This window comes from Lolium perenne, chromosome 4 (genome assembly GCF_019359855.2).
Source record: "Lolium perenne isolate Kyuss_39 chromosome 4, Kyuss_2.0, whole genome shotgun sequence".
Classification (NCBI taxonomy): domain Eukaryota; kingdom Viridiplantae; phylum Streptophyta; class Magnoliopsida; order Poales; family Poaceae; genus Lolium; species Lolium perenne.
In genome coordinates this window covers 286,586,136-286,601,693 of record NC_067247.2, presented here as the reverse complement: position 1 = coordinate 286,601,693, position 15,558 = coordinate 286,586,136, and the positions used below count along the sequence as shown (strand labels likewise).

The following is a 15,558-nucleotide window of genomic DNA, read 5'->3' as shown; positions in this document are numbered from 1 at the left end:
TCGACGGAGAGGCACCAGCAGAACGCCCAGGAGACCGACCACCTTCATGAACCGGTGTGACCTCGCGCCCACCCGGCGATGCCTGGTTCCCGGACCATCCCGTTCCCTACGTGTTCCCTACATGTTAGCAACTTGCGAGGCAAAGGAAAGTGGTAACTACCGGTTTGGCAAAGAACTTACCTCCGGTGTGGATCCGTAGTAAGTCGCAGCGAAAGCTGCCTTCGATGGCATGATAGGCATGTCCCCCGCCACGGTAACTCGAGCCGGTGGCGGTGTACCATTAGACATAGAGATCATCATTTCCTGCAAGATAGGTTACAAGTTAGGCCTTTTGCAGAAATAAAGCATCAAACTGAGACTTGTCATCTACTTGCGAGAAGAAAGATTCAGACTTACTCCTATGTACGCCATGTAGGCCGTATTCTGCCTATTCCACTGCGCAGCGGCCTGCTGATACGCTTCATTGCAGGCTTCGAAGGCCGCCTCGAACTCAGGCTACAATTTCAGAAACAATGAATCTCGTAAACACTTAGCCATGTAGGAAGGAAAACCGGAAAGAGGATGAAAATGAGGAAAACTTACATCGTAGGCGGGTGGACGAGCAGGCCGTGGACGAGGCTGGGGGCTGTCGGCGGTGAGGGTATGCTTGAGACGCGTGTAGCTCGTGGCTGGGGTAGGCTTGACCGCCTTATTCAGAAAGGGGAAACGGCCATGCGGACGCCCGCGCCCCGACAGGACCAACGACTCCTCGTCGACCGGAATGCTCAAGGGGTCATCCACCTCGGGGTGACGAGACTTGACCATGTCGCAGTAGTCCTCCTTGGCGGCCTTGGCATTGCCGTAGTACTGTGGCTGAGGCAATGCGGGATTGGGCTTCTTCTTCGTCCGCATCATGTCATATATCTGGGCATCATGAAGCACCACCCCAGGTGCTGCCTCGGCCACCTGCATCGCGAAAAGAAAAGTTATGCGTACCACAAATGTAACATGACGGGAAATGAAAGAAGGTCGTTCCATGTATATACATACCATTTTCCCCTTGTAGCGGGTGTAGTCGCGGTTTCCCGCGCAGTGTGTGCCACCGGTGCCTCGGTTCTCCATGTTCCGCCTCGACACGGCTGCAAACTCCTCATCCTCCCTGAGCCACCTCGCCCTAATCAGCTCCTCCCATGCCTCCCTATGCTGCTCGGCCCACTCGGGACAAACCTGAAAACGCAATACTCAACTCAAGATAATCCAATGAAAACTTAGCAGCAATGTAGAATCTCATTGACATTTTACTCACCGACATGTACTCCTCAATGGTCATTGCCCATTCATCCGTAGGCTGGTTACCAACATAGTACTCCTTCTTGACCCTCTTACCCTTGTTAGCCCAGAAGGCACTAGCGCTGGTGAACTTTTGGTTGTACCACTGCTGCGGTGTCAACCTCTCGCAAGCGCCACGCAAAGTGAGACGCGCCTGCGTGTCATGCTCCGGGTCCACACGGTAGAAGCACTTCAGTCATGCATAAATGAGTTGTGAAAGTCATGAGTTAGCACATTAGGGTCATTAACTATGAACGGTGCTCGAGAAATATATGCCTTACCCAGAACTTGGTGGTCACAGCCTCAGCAGCTGTCGCGAAGCCTACGGCGAGGGCATCCTCATAGTCCGCCCAAGTAGTGGCTAGCTTCGTCGCGCCACCGGGGACCGTGCTAATGGGAGTGTATCTCCCGGCACAGAACTTCTTAATCATAGCCCCAAGCAAGCTGTTAGGCATGCGGGGGGGCTTGGCATCCCATGTCCAGTTGCTGCAAATAAATCACACATTAGTACACATGCCAAATTGTTTATTATGCCCAAGATGAAAATACATGTTCGAAATTTCTGAAGTAGTACACTTACTCATCGCTCGAAGGAATGATAAGGGCCTTGTCATCATGGGTCTTCGGCTCCTTCCTCGCATCGGGGACTCTAGCTTCTCCACGAAGCTTCAAGGGCTTCGGCGCACCCCCATCCTCCATCACCTCCAACTCAGCCCTAGAGTCCGACTCGTGTGTAGACTCTGCCTCCATCTCCACCTCCCCACTAGACGGACCCTCTAGGAACAACTCAGGAGCCACGTCGCCAGAAGCGGAGGGTGGCTCGGTAAAGTCCATGTGTACCCCGGCGCCACCTCGTCCTCCACCTCGTCCTCCTCGTCCTCCTCGTCCTCCACCTCGTCCTCCTCGTCCTCCTCGTCCTCGTCCTCCATCGGTACCATCGTCGTAACGCGGATTGCGCACCGGGGCTCGATCACTCCGTCTAGTGGGTGGTCTAGGAATATTCCTCTTCACCTGCGAGAGCGTCTTAAGCAAGCTCTCGGAGTCTGCCTTGCCGCTGCTCATATTGTTCAGTCACCTGCATTGAGAAGAATAAAACAGTTAAGCACAAAGACATATTATATGAAGATACTAAGAATAAAAGGCACAATGCAATTAAGAAGCAGGTTGACATAATAAAATGTAGATACTAAGAATAAAAGGCACAATGCAATTAAGAAGCATGTTGACAAATAAATACTAAGAATAAAATGCACAATGCAATTAAGAAGCATGTTGACAAATAAATACTAAAAATAAAAGACCCTCACCAGCCATCATCGCTCTCACGCTCACTCTCATACTCCGTCTCTTTCTCTTTCTCTTTCTCTGGATCACTATCACTATCACTATCTTGTGAGTACAAAGTTGAAGGGTCGACGGGTGGAGGCTCATCATAATTGTCATTCGCCTCAAGTAACTTCTCCAGCATAGATATGTCCTTTAGATCCACCACTGACTCACCACGAGTTTCTGCATCGTTCCCGAGGTCCTCTTGAACAAACGGTTCTAAAATATATTCCCCGAAGTCCTGTTCCTCTTGATAGAAAATCCCCTCGTATGTCACGGGGTCAATGTTGTTGTAATCATCCTCAGAGGGAATCGGTAGGTTACCATGTGGCGATACCTGGAAGACGACTTCCCAACCCTTGAGTTCCGCTTTCTGGCATGGGTAGGGCAAATAATAAACTTGCTTGGCTTGGTGAGCCACAACAAAGACATCGGCTCCGCTATAGGTGGTTGAAGGCTTAACTTCAACTAACCCAATGGACTTATCACTTCTCTGTCCACCTATTGGGTCGAACCAATGACACTTGAACACGACGATATTGAGTTGCACGTTAAATGCGATTGAAAGTCAACTCGTATACACTTTGTAACCTTCCGTAGTAATCAAAGTTGTTGGCTCCTTTGGTGAAGACCCCGGTATTTATCGTTTTGGGATTCGCCGGCCCTTACAGTGCGTCTCTGTGTGGAAGCGAAACCCATTCACATCGTACTTCTCATACTTGGTCACCTCACGGCTACAACCTTGGGAAACACATTTCAACTCATCTATCATATCAACGTTTCTCTCACGGCCCTACAAGAACATTTCAAATTTGTTGTGTGCATTAGTTACGTGTAATAAGAGGGACAAGTCACATGTTGCAATGTAAGAGGAAAGGTTAGAAATTACTTTTTCCATGAACCATGTCACAAAGTTTTTATTAATTCCGGGAGCACCCTCTTTCAGTAGAGTGTCCATCTCCGAGGGGTCGGGCAATTCATCATACGGCCACATTTCATCCGTGAATTTGCTGAAAGGAGTAAATAAGCATTAGACCGAGACGAGGTTACTAGCTGCAAAGTAATTTGTTCACCATTTTACCTTACGAATGGGATCACTTCCTCCATGTTCATAAGCACATATAGCATTATACAATCCTTCTCTTCGTTCTCCAATTTATATTTTGTTCCTTTACCAGCCTTGCCACCGGGGAATTGGAATAGTTTTAGCTTGGGGTCATTCTCGGGCACGTCGACATTGTAACGAGTGACCGGGTTATGCTGAGTGGGAACATCATCGGGATAGTACGTTGTCGCGGCATCTGCCATCTCCCGAAGGCATATTGCCTCAGCTATGCATGCTTCAATCTTGGCCTTGTTTCCAGTTATCTTTCGAATATACTTAAACTCTCTCTCAATACGTAAGCGCCATGAAACTGCACCGGACCACCCAAGAGTGCCTCGTTGGCGAGGTGCACAATGAGATGTGCCATCGGAGTAAAGAAGCCTGGCGGAAATATCATCTCCAAATTGCATAGCAACTCCGGCACTGTATGTTGTAGCTTTGCAATAACCTCGGGACATATCTGCTTAGCACAGAGCGTGCGGAAGAAATGGCTCAAGCTGGCAAGCACTCGCCAGACTTTCTCGGGGATATACCCTCGAAGCATCACCGGCATGAGCCGCTGAATCCATATATGATAGTCGTGACTCTTGAGCCCGGTGACTTTTCCCGTCGAAAGATTAACTCCCTTACTCATATTCGAGCAATAACCATCCGGGAACATCACGACGTATTTGAGCCACCTGAATGCCTCCTTCTTTTGGATGGAATCAAGGCAGAAGTTGGCATGCGGCTTGAACCAATTCTTTTGACGGCCAATAGGACGCTTCATGTGTAATTTTTCCCTATCACAGAGGATCTCAATATCGACTCTAGCCTTGACATTATCCTTTGACTTCCCGGGAATGTTCAGGCATGTGTGAAAGACGGACTCCGCGACATTCTTTACAGTGTGCATCACATCGATGTTATGGGGAAGTTCGAGGTGCTTGTAATACTCGAGCTTCGTTAAAGCCGCCTCGTGAGTCCAGTTGTGCGTTACACCATATCCCTCAAATTGATGGCCAGTTGGCGTCGCTGCCGGCACGAGAGCACGTAGCTCGGCTTCAACAAGTGTACCATCAAACTTCGGCACATCTTTTTTTTCATGCACAACTTTGCCCTTCTTGAAGTTCTTTTTGTCTTCTCTAAACGGATGCCTCCTTTTGAGGAACTGTCGATTCGTGTCAAACGCAACATACTTGCGACCCTTCTGTAGCCAAAGGAACTCAAGCCGATGCCTGCACCTTTGGGCATGGCCACTTACCAGTGTACACCATCCACATGTTAGGGCGTACCCGGGCATGTCATGCATGGTATCTGCAACCAAACTCTCATGCGAATTTTGTCTTCGATGCTCGGTCGTACGTCAATGTCCCGTGGTGCCAAGAGTGGTTCAAATCTTCCACAATCGGCTGCATGTAGACACTCAAATTCTTCCCCGGGTAATGAGGGCCTGGAATGATCAGCGAAAGAAACATGGTCTTCCTCGTCATTAGGACTCCGGGAGGGAGATTGAGCGGAATAACAAACACGGGCCAGCAACTGTAATTGGCAGTCGACATACCATATGGATTGAAACCATCTGTTGCTATCGCAATTCTGACATTCCGAGCCTCGGCTGCCTTAAGCGGGTGTTTTGTATCGAAGTTCTTCCATGCCGTACCATCGGATGGATGTCCCATCTTCAACTTCTTGTTTTCGTCCACGAATCTCTTCCCATACTTGTGCCACGTCATCTGTTTGGCTGTCTCCTCGTGCATGTAAAGCCGCTGGATTCTTTTTATGAATGGGAGATATCGAAGAATCGACTTTGCGGTGCTTGACTGCCTCACCTGACCATCCTTTCCCGTTACCTCTTCATACCTAGGCCCCCTTCTGAGATGGGACGGTACTTGTCCTCTGCATCTTGTCTCCAAAATAGAACGCAGCCTTTGGGACAACGGTCTATCCTTTGATAATCCATGTTGAGGTCCTTCATCATTCTCCTCGTCGCGTGCGAGCTTTGAGGCAGACAATGATCTTTGGGCAACATGTTACCGATTGTTTTCAGACTTGCTTCAAAGCCCTCACGGGTGGTGTTGTACCGGGTCTTGTCGGCTAGACATTGGGAGATGGCATCGAGCTGAGAAATCGCGGCGCCCTCGTACAGAGGCCTCTTAGCCGCGGCAATCATATCATAGAAGGCCTTCGCGGTTGGCTCTGGTTCCTCCGGTTCTGGCGGCGCCTCCGGTTCTGGCGGCGCCTCCGGTTCTGGAGGTGGCGAATCCGGGACATCGGCATGGACGAGATCATCTAGAAAGTCTCTAATTCCATCGTACTCATTGCCATTGAGCCGCTGCCGCATCACCTCACCTCTGTCACGTTCGCGCTCATCAAAGTCGATTTCCGTGACGTACCCATGCATATACCCATATTGCAGAAGGTGTCTATACATTTCATCCTTCCCACGACGTTGACGCTTCACGCAGCGAACACAGGGGCAAAGTGCCCGAGCCAGCCCCTTTGTACCACGCGCTAACTCATTCACTAGAAAATGGGTCTTCCTTGTCCACTCATCTGTTTTCTCAGTCGCACTAACACGCTCATTGTACATCCATCCATTATCAGCCATCCTCTCGCTTTATTGGGAGCCAAACCACAGACATAGCATTTATATCAAATAGGAAATTAAATGCATCATATTTTTATTTATTTTACCGGGCGAAACGCATGCATCAACCTACATCTCTACTAGGTGGGCTCCTAGCAGCCGCCGGATCCGTAGTTGGCTACGTTCTCCATGCTCTACCCCGGTCCAAGTCAGAATTTCGGCAGCACCTCCCCGCTGCTCTCCCGATACACGTCTCGGCAAAAAGCCGAGAGGATGTGCATCCGGAGAACAACGGGGAGGCGCCGCCGAAATCCTGACTCGGACCGGAGTAGAACATGGAAAACGTAGACAACTACGCATCCGCCGACTGTCCCGTAAATGCCGCAAGCGTTACGGTTCAAAATATGCGGACCACTAATGCATATTTATCCGCGTAACGCTCGCGGACGGGAAGTGACACCTAGGTTACGCAACTGGACTTGGAAAATGAATCTAGTGACATAAGAAAATGCGGAGAAGAAGTTGGAAATTTAGCTCACCCTCGGCTGTAGAGGAAGTAGTCCAACAAACGAGTGTCGATGTCGGCGACCGTCGAGAAGCGCGTCAAGATCCGGGATCGTCACGCCGGGGTGCTCATGACGAGGCGGTCACCACATGGCCTATTACAAATTCACAATATTAGAAAAAATTCACATGTGCATTTCTATTTCCATTATTAAACATATTCATTTTCAAATATTTAAACTCATCATGCACAAATAGCTAAACTCATCATGCACAAATAGCTAAACTCATCAGGTGCTACGCGATCACTCACCTCCTGAACTAGAAGTACTCCCTCTGTCCCATGAAAAATGTCTCATATTTGTCTAAATTTGAATGTATCTAGACACTAGATAGTTTCTAGATACATCCAAAATTAGATAAATCTAGGACATCTTTCGTGGGACGGAGAGAGTATTCAATATTCACCAAGTGACAATCAAATACTTTAGTCTGACAATCAATTCCCCATTGCTAATTGCTTTTACACCATGTGGTTTTTTTACACCACGGGGTCGAAATTGAACCATATCTGAACCCAGGCTTTCATCCTTGCTTTGCCAACTTGAGCTAACATATAGCTGCTATAATTGGACCCCCAAACAGTATATGCATCATTTCAAGAAATCAACTCACGGGCCGATTAATGGGCAAACAAACATTGCTCATGGCATGGCAGCCATGACTCCAAATCAGCCCTAGTTGTAGCCCTTGTTCATCTGAATTATTTCCATTTCATTTCTATTTCTTTACAATTTTCAAATCAATTTTAATTTCAATTTCAATTTCTTTCAATTTCAATTTCAATTACTATTTCTTTCTTTCTATTTCAAATCAATTACACATTTCAATTACTATTTTCTTACACATTTTAATTTCAAGAACTAAACCTAATCCACAAATAAAAAAGGAGTTCTTACCGTGTGTTGCAGGGAAGATGGCCGGGCAGCGGGAGGAGGAGGCCGGCCAGGGAGCTTGGTGGGCGGGGGCGCGAGGAGGAGGCCGGCCAGGGGACTGCGGGTTGGGCGCGAGGACGAGGAGGAGAGCGGCGTGCGGCTGCTGGCGGCGGCGCGCGGCTGGCGGCGGCACGAGGTAAAGGGGAGCTCGGGAGAGGTGGAGGTGGCGGCGAGGAGGTGCTTGCAGAGGTGGAGGGAGAGCAGAGGAGGGCGGCGGGCGGCGGGGAGGTGGTTGCCGGCGGCGGGGAGCGTGGCGGCGGGCGGGGGAGGAGCGAGAGATGGGTGGCGGCGGGCTCGGGCGCGCGGGGAGAAGGGTCGGCTCGGGCTCGGGCGCGTGGTCCGGCTCGACCAACCCTAAACGTGCCTGTGCCCATAGCCTATGCCGAGGGCCAAGGCTATGCCGACGGCAGCCCTCGGCATAGCCCCCCTTTTTTTCTTTTTTCAATTTATTTTTTATTTTCTTTTTTCAATTTATTTTTTATTTTCTTTTTTCAATTTATTTTTTATTTTTTATTTAAATTCCTCGACATGCTCGAGCGGGTGCTCGCGCGCCTCCCGCCCGCCGGCTTCTTCCGCCTCCGCGGCGTGTCCCGGCGGCTGGCGCGACGCCGCGGGGTCGCCGGCCTTCCTCGCCGCGTGCGCGCGCGTCCCCGCCCGCGACCCACTGGTTCCTCATGCTGTCCGACTCCGACCAGACGGGACGCGCGCCCCGGCCACGCCGTCGCGTTCGACGCCGGCGAGGGTCTGGCGCGCTGCCGCGGTCCCCGGGCCCCGGTGCCCGTGGCCGCCGCGGGCGGGCTCGTGCTCTACCGCGCGCCCGACACCGGCGCGCTCACCGTCGCCAACCCGCTCACCGGCGCCTCCCGCGCGCTCCCGCCCCCGCCGCCGGCCCCACTCCAGGCCGTCGCCATGTACGGCTCGCCCTACCGCGTCGTCCTCATCCTCGGCAAGCTCACGGACCTCTCCATGTCCGCGTTCGACCCCTCCACCAACTCCTGGTCCGTCCCAGTCCCGCTCTCTCGCAAGCCAGACCCAGACTCACCCGCCGATGCCAACACACCAGCCCCGCGCGGCAACAACGACGACAACGACGTAGACGCCGACGCCGACGAAGACGACGGCACGGTCTTCTTCCTGACCAAGTCCGGCACCGTAATGTCCTCATATGATATCAAGTTTCTCTCCGGCACACAAGTTCTAGGGCCATTCCCTAGATCTGACGCTAGATTTCCGACGAAACCCTAGTTCTGTTGACCGCGCGGTCTACCCCTTTGACTGCATCCCATCGGGGGTCCCCCGGTGGGCATATGCCTCCATTTGAGCTTGGTTAGGTCATAGGTACATGTGAAAACAAAAATCATCCCATATGATATCAAGTTTCTCTCCGGTTCACGTACGAGGGAGTTCCCCCTATATATGCAGAATCTGCCCAAGTGTAGGAACCCCCTGTCCGAGAAGCCGGACACACCTGGGGGGGTAGCCTTGGATATAGAACCATCTCAAATCACTTTTGTGCATTCCATGTGGACACACACAAGTTTTGGGGCCATTCCCTAGATCCGACGCTCGATTTCCGACGAAACCCTAGTTCTGTTGACCGCGCGGTCTACCCCTTTGACTGCATCCCATCGGGGGTCCCCCGGTGGGCATATGCCTCCATTTGAGCTTGGTTAGGTCATAGGTACATGTGGAAACAAAAATCATCCCATATGATATCAAGTTTCTCTCCGGTTCACGTACGAGGGAGTTCCCCCTATATATGCAGAATCTGCCCAAGTGTAGGAACCCCCTGTCCGAGAAGCCGGACACACCTGGGGGGGTAGCCTTGGATATAGAACCATCTCAAATCACTTTTGTGCATTCCATGTGGACACACACAAGTTCTGGGGCCATTCCCTAGATCCGACGCTCGATTTCTGACGAAACCCTAGTTCTGTTGACCGCGCGGTCTACCCCTTTGACTGCATCCCATCGGGGTCCCCGGTGGGCATATGCCTCCATTTGAGCTTGGTTAGGTCATAGGTACATGTGGAAACAAAAATCATCCCATATGATATCAAGTTTCTCTCCGGTTCACGTACGAGGGAGTTCCCCCGAAAAATTCATTATAATCCCAAGTGTAGGAACCCCCTGTCCGAGAAGCCGGACACACCTGGGGGGGTAGCCTTGGATATAAAACCATCTCAAATCAATTTTGTGCATGCCATGTGGACACACACAAGTTCTGGGGCCATTCCCTAGATCCGACGCTCGATTTCCGACGAAACCCTAGTTCTGTTGACCGCGCGGTCTACCCCTTTGACTGCATCCCATCGGGGGTCCCCCGGTGGGCATATGCCTCCATTTGAGCTTGGTTAGGTCATAGGTACATGTGGAAACAAAAATCATCCCATATGATATCAAGTTTCTCTCCGGTTCACGTACGAGGGAGTTCCCCCTATACATGCAGAATCTGCCCAAGTGTAGGAACCCCCTGTCCGAGAAGCCGGACACACCTGGGGGGTAGCCTTGGATATAAAACCATCTCAAATCACTTTTGTGCATGCCATGTGGACACACACAAGTTTTGGGGCCATTCCCTAGATCCGACGCTCGATTTCTGACGAAACCCTAGTTCTGTTGACCGCGCGGTCTACCCCTTTGGCGCATCCCATCGGGGGTCCCCCGGTGGGCATATGCCTCCATTTGAGCTTGGTTAGGTCATAGGTACATGTGGAAACAAAAATCATCCCATATGATATCAAGTTTCTCTCCGGTTCACGTACGAGGGAGTTCCCCCCTATACATGCAGAATCTGCCCAAGTGTAGGAACCCCCTGTCCGAGAAGCCGGACACACCTGGGGGGTAGCCTTGGATATAGAACCATCTCAAATCAATTTTGTGCATGCCATGTGGACACACACAAGTTCTGGGGCCATTCCCTAGATCCGACGCTAGATTTCTGACGAAACCCTAGTTCTGTTGACCGCGCGGTCTACCCCTTTGACTGCATCCCATCGGGGGTCCCCCGGTGGGCATATGCCTCCATTTGAGCTTGGTTAGGTCATAGGTACATGTGGAAACAAAAATCATCCCATATGATATCAAGTTTCTCTCCGGTTCACGTACGAGGGAGTTCCCCCTATATATGCAGAATCTGCCCAAGTGTAGGAACCCCCTGTCCGAGAAGCCGGACACACCTGGGGGGGTAGCCTTGGATATAGAACCATCTCAAATCACTTTTGTGCATGCCATGTGGACACACACAAGTTTTGGGGCCATTCCCTAGATCCGACGCTCGATTTCTGACGAAACCCTAGTTCTGTTGACCGCGCGGTCTACCCCTTTGACTGCATCCCATCGGGGTCCCCCGGTGGGCATATGCCTCCATTTGAGCTTGGTTAGGTCATAGGTACATGTGGAAACAAAAATCATCCCATATGATATCAAGTTTCTCTCCGGTTCACGTACGAGGGAGTTCCCCCTATATATGCAGAATCTGCCCAAGTGTAGGAACCCCCTGTCCGAGAAGCCGGACACACCTGGGGGGGTAGCCTTGGATCTCAAATCACTTTTGTGCATGCCATGTGGACACACACAAGTTCTGGGGCCATTCCCTAGATCCGACGCTCGATTTCTGACGAAACCCTAGTTCTGTTGACCGCGCGGTCTACCCCTTTGACTGCATCCCATCGGGGATCCCCGGTGGGCATATGCCTCCATTTGAGCTTGGTTAGGTCATAGGTACATGTGGAAACAAAAATCATCCCATATGATATCAAGTTTCTCTCCGGTTCACGTACGAGGGAGTTCCCCCCTATACATGCAGAATCTGCCCAAGTGTAGGAACCCCCTGTCCGAGAAGCCGGACACACCTGGGGGGGTAGCCTTGGATATAGAACCATCTCAAATCACTTTTGTGCATTCCATGTGGACACACACAAGTTTTGGGGCCATTCCCTAGATCCGACGCTCGATTTCTGACGAAACCCTAGTTCTGTTGACCGCGCGGTCTACCCCTTTGACTGCATCCCATCGGGGGTCCCCCGGTGGGCATATGCCTCCATTTGAGCTTGGTTAGGTCATAGGTACATGTGGAAACAAAAATCATCCCATATGATATCAAGTTTCTCTCCGGTTCACGTACGAGGGAGTTCCCCCCTATACATGCAGACCGCCCAAGTGTAGGAACCCCCGTCCGAGAAGCCGGACACACTGGGGGTAGCCTTTGATATAGTACCATCTCAAATAAATTTTGTTGATGCCATGTGGACACACACAAGTTATGGGGGCCATTCCCTAGATCCGACGCTAGATTTCCGACGAAACCCTAGTTCTGTTGACCGCGCGGTCTACCCCTTTGACTGCATCCCATCGGGGGTCCCCCGGTGGGCATATGCCTCCATTTGAGCTTGGTTAGGTCATAGGTACATGTGGAAACAAAAATCATCCCATATGATATCAAGTTTCTCTCCGGTTCACGTACGAGGGAGTTCCCCCCTATACATGCAGAATCTGCCCAAGTGTAGTAACCCCCTGTCCGAGAAGCCGGACACACCTGGGGGGTAGCCTTGGATATAGAACCATCTCAGATCACTTTTGTGCATTCCATGTGGACACACACAAGTTTTGGGGCCATTCCCTAGATCTGATGCTCGATTTCCGATGAAACCCTAGTTCTGTTGACCGCGCGGTCTACCCCTTTGATCGCATCCCATCGGGGTCCCCGGTGGGCATATGCCTCCAATTGAGCTTGGTTAGGTCATAGGTACATGTGGAAACAAAAAACATCCCATATGATATCAAGTTTCTCTCCGGTTCACGTACGAGGGAGTTCCCCCGATTACAGCCGTATGCTCCCAAGTGTAGGAACCCCCTGTCCGAGAAGCCGGACACACCTGGGGTGTAGCCTTGGATATAGAACCATCTCATATCACTTTTGTGCATGTCATGTGGACACACACAAGTTCTGGGGCCATTCCCTAGATCCGACGCTCGATTTCTGACGAAACCCTAGTTACATTGACCGCGCGGTCTACCCCTTTGATCGCATCCCATCGGGGTCCCCGGTGGGCATATGCCTCCATTTGAGCTTGGTTAGGTCATAGGTACATGTGGAAACAAAAATCATCCCATATGATATCAAGTTTCTCTCCGGTTCACGTACGAGGGAGTTCCCCCTATATATGCGAGAATGCGCCCAAGTGTAGGAACCCCCGTCCGAGAAGCCGACACACACTGAGGGGGGTAGCCTTGGATATAGAACCATCTCAAATCACTTTTGTGCATTCCATGTGGACACACACAAGTTTTGGGGCCATTCCCTAGATCCGACGCTCGATTTACGACGAAACCCTAGTTACGTTGACCGCGCGGTCTACCCCTTTGATCGCATCCCATCGGGGTCCCCGGTGGGCATATGCCTCCATTTGAGCTTGGTTAGGTCATAGGTACATGTGGAAACAAAAATCATCCCATATGATATCAAGTTTCTCTCCGGTTCACGTACGAGGGAGTTCCCCTATACATGCGAGAATCTGCCCAAGTGTAGGAACCCCCTGTCCGAGAAGCCGGACACACCTGGGGGGGTAGCCTTGGATATAGAACCATCTCAAATCACTTTTGTGCATGCCATGTGGACACACACAAGTTCTGGGGCCATTCCCTAGATCCGACGCTCGATTTCCGACGAAACCCTAGTTCTGTTGACCGCGCGGTCTACCCCTTTGACTGCATCCCATCGGGGTCCCCGGTGGGCATATGCCTCCATTTGAGCTTGGTTAGGTCATAGGTACATGTGGAAACATTTAGGATGATCACATATGATCCCAAGTTTCTCTCCGGTTCAACTCCGAGGGAGTTCCCCCCTATACACGCAGAATCTGCCTAAGTGTAGGAACCCCCTGTCCGAGAAGCCGGACACACCTGGGGGGGTAGCCTTGGATATAGAACCATCTCAAATCACTTTTGTGCATTCCATGTGGACACACACAAGTTTTCCAGCGATTCCGACGCTCCGGTGGTCTGTATCTTGGAAAACCCTAGGGCGGGGACCCCGCAGATCTACCCCTATAGCTTTCTCCGTGCGAGGGTTTACCAATGGACTTTTTTACTTGTTTTGCTTTGTTTAGGACATATGTACATGGAAACCATAGGTTGGGCATACTTTACCATAAAATAGGCTCCGTTTGAGCCGTGCCGGGAGTTTGCACATACAGATCCTGGATTTTACCAAGTGCTAGCCCATGTATGTGGAAATCGTCAACGCCGGGCACATGCAAGGTTAGCCAAACCCTAGGGAGGGGACCCCGCAGATCTAACCCTAGGGTTAGGGTTAGGGATAGGATCCGGGTGAGGTTTAGGGTTACCAAAATGTTCGCAAAATAGAAAGTTGGCCCGCAGAAGCGGGAAACCCTAGGGCGGGAATGGCCTCGGTTAGGGTTAGGGTTGGAGTTAGGGTTAGCAATGGAATTTTTCCTAAATGTTTAAGGACATATGTAGATAGATAGCAGAAGTTCAGCCTAGTGGCTCCGGTTGACCCGTCTGCGAAGAGCGTCACCCGTGGGACCTACATATATGCAATGCATCGTCGAATTCTTAAAAAATAGAACCTTTCTTTACATAATTCATACTAGTAAATAAATAATAGAAACATAATATAAAATAATATGAGAGAGAAAAAAAAGAAAAAATAAAAAAACTATATGCCGAGGGTGGCCGTCGGCATAGGGGGGGCCATGCCCTATGCCGAGGGTAGCCCTCGGCGTCTAGCCTGACGCCGTGAGCGCGCCGTCGCGTCGCCGATGGAGCAGCAGCTACGCTAGTGCCTACGCCGAGGGCCAGGTTGACGCCGACGGCTGCCCTCGGCGTAGCATCCTCTACGCCGACGGCAAGTGTACGCCGACGGGCGTCTTCCGGCGCTGCCCCGGCGAGGCCGTACGCCGACGGCCCCGATAAAAAGCCCTCGGCGTAGGGTTTGGCCGTCGGCGTATCCCGCCATTCCTGTAGTGTATTTTCGTTCACGGGACAGCTAATTCCCGCTGTTTGTTTATACGATTATCACACAATGACCAGCCCTATCTGATCTATCAGTCTCGTCATGCCAGATCCACCGCGTCGCGTCACGAGCCGCATTACCACTTTGCTAGCTGTAACCTCAACGTGACACGGCCGCGCCCGATCGAAATATCCGACAAAATTAGACGAGCATTTCCTTCACAGTCAGCACTGTCAGGTGGCAACTGCCCGTGATCCCATCCCGATAGTGATGCGGTAATGCGCAACTAGTCTCACCCACACCCTGACCCAGTGGCGAATCCAGCCCATCTTGTTAGGGTGGGGCAGACCTTACTTGAGATGGGTTTTTTTTTTGTTATTTTCTATATAAGACATATGGGCTGGACCAAATCTTAGGGTGGGGTGTGGCCCACCCTTCCACACTATTGGTTCCGCCACTGCCTGACCTGCATGCATTTGAAATGTTTAACAAGTTGGCCACATGATCCGATCGGGCCAGTCACGTAGCACTGCCGAAAAGCTATAAAGACTTGTGCTCATTTCTCGCGATTTACGGTTTGTTTACCCACCTCGGAAATGATGCGCTGCGTCCGACATGTCGAAATATTGCGCTAGATTTCTTCTTCTTCTTGATAAATCTAAGCCCTAAGAGCATTTCCACCGGTGCCCTCCAAATATGCGTCGGCAGGGACGCTGGTACTACCGTATAGGGGGCGCCGGCACAACATCCTCTATTTGGAGATGCTGTTCCCACA

General features: G+C 51.1%; 1 protein-coding gene and 1 pseudogene across 1 annotated transcript; one reads left to right on the top strand and one right to left on the bottom strand.

The window, feature by feature from the left end:
- Window positions 1-366: 366 nt before the first annotated feature.
- LOC127347688 (uncharacterized) lies at window positions 367-1,739 on the bottom strand. The gene is made up of 5 exons (XM_051373850.2): window positions 1,695-1,739; window positions 1,286-1,498; window positions 1,030-1,206; window positions 583-945; window positions 367-495 (listed from the first exon to the last, which is right to left on the bottom strand). The coding sequence occupies exons 1-5, from the start codon at window positions 1,737-1,739 to the stop codon at window positions 367-369; spliced, it is 927 nt and encodes a 308-aa protein (XP_051229810.2).
- Window positions 1,740-8,335: 6,596 nt separating this feature from the next.
- LOC127347686 (F-box only protein 13-like) lies at window positions 8,336-15,037 on the top strand (annotated as a pseudogene).
- Window positions 15,038-15,558: the final 521 nt, after the last annotated feature.

Bases quoted from the DNA above. Each gene is read 5' to 3' on its own strand.
- LOC127347688 (XM_051373850.2), bottom strand. From the start codon at position 1,739: ATGATTAAGAAGTTCTGTGCCGGGAGATACACTCCCATTAGCACG. The intron at 946-1,029 runs GTATGTATATAC...TTCGCGATGCAG, and splicing joins CCCGCTACAAGGGGAAAATG to GTGGCCGAGGCAGCACCTGG. The intron at 496-582 runs GTAAGTTTTCCT...CTGAAATTGTAG, and splicing joins CTCGTCCACCCGCCTACGAT to CCTGAGTTCGAGGCGGCCTT.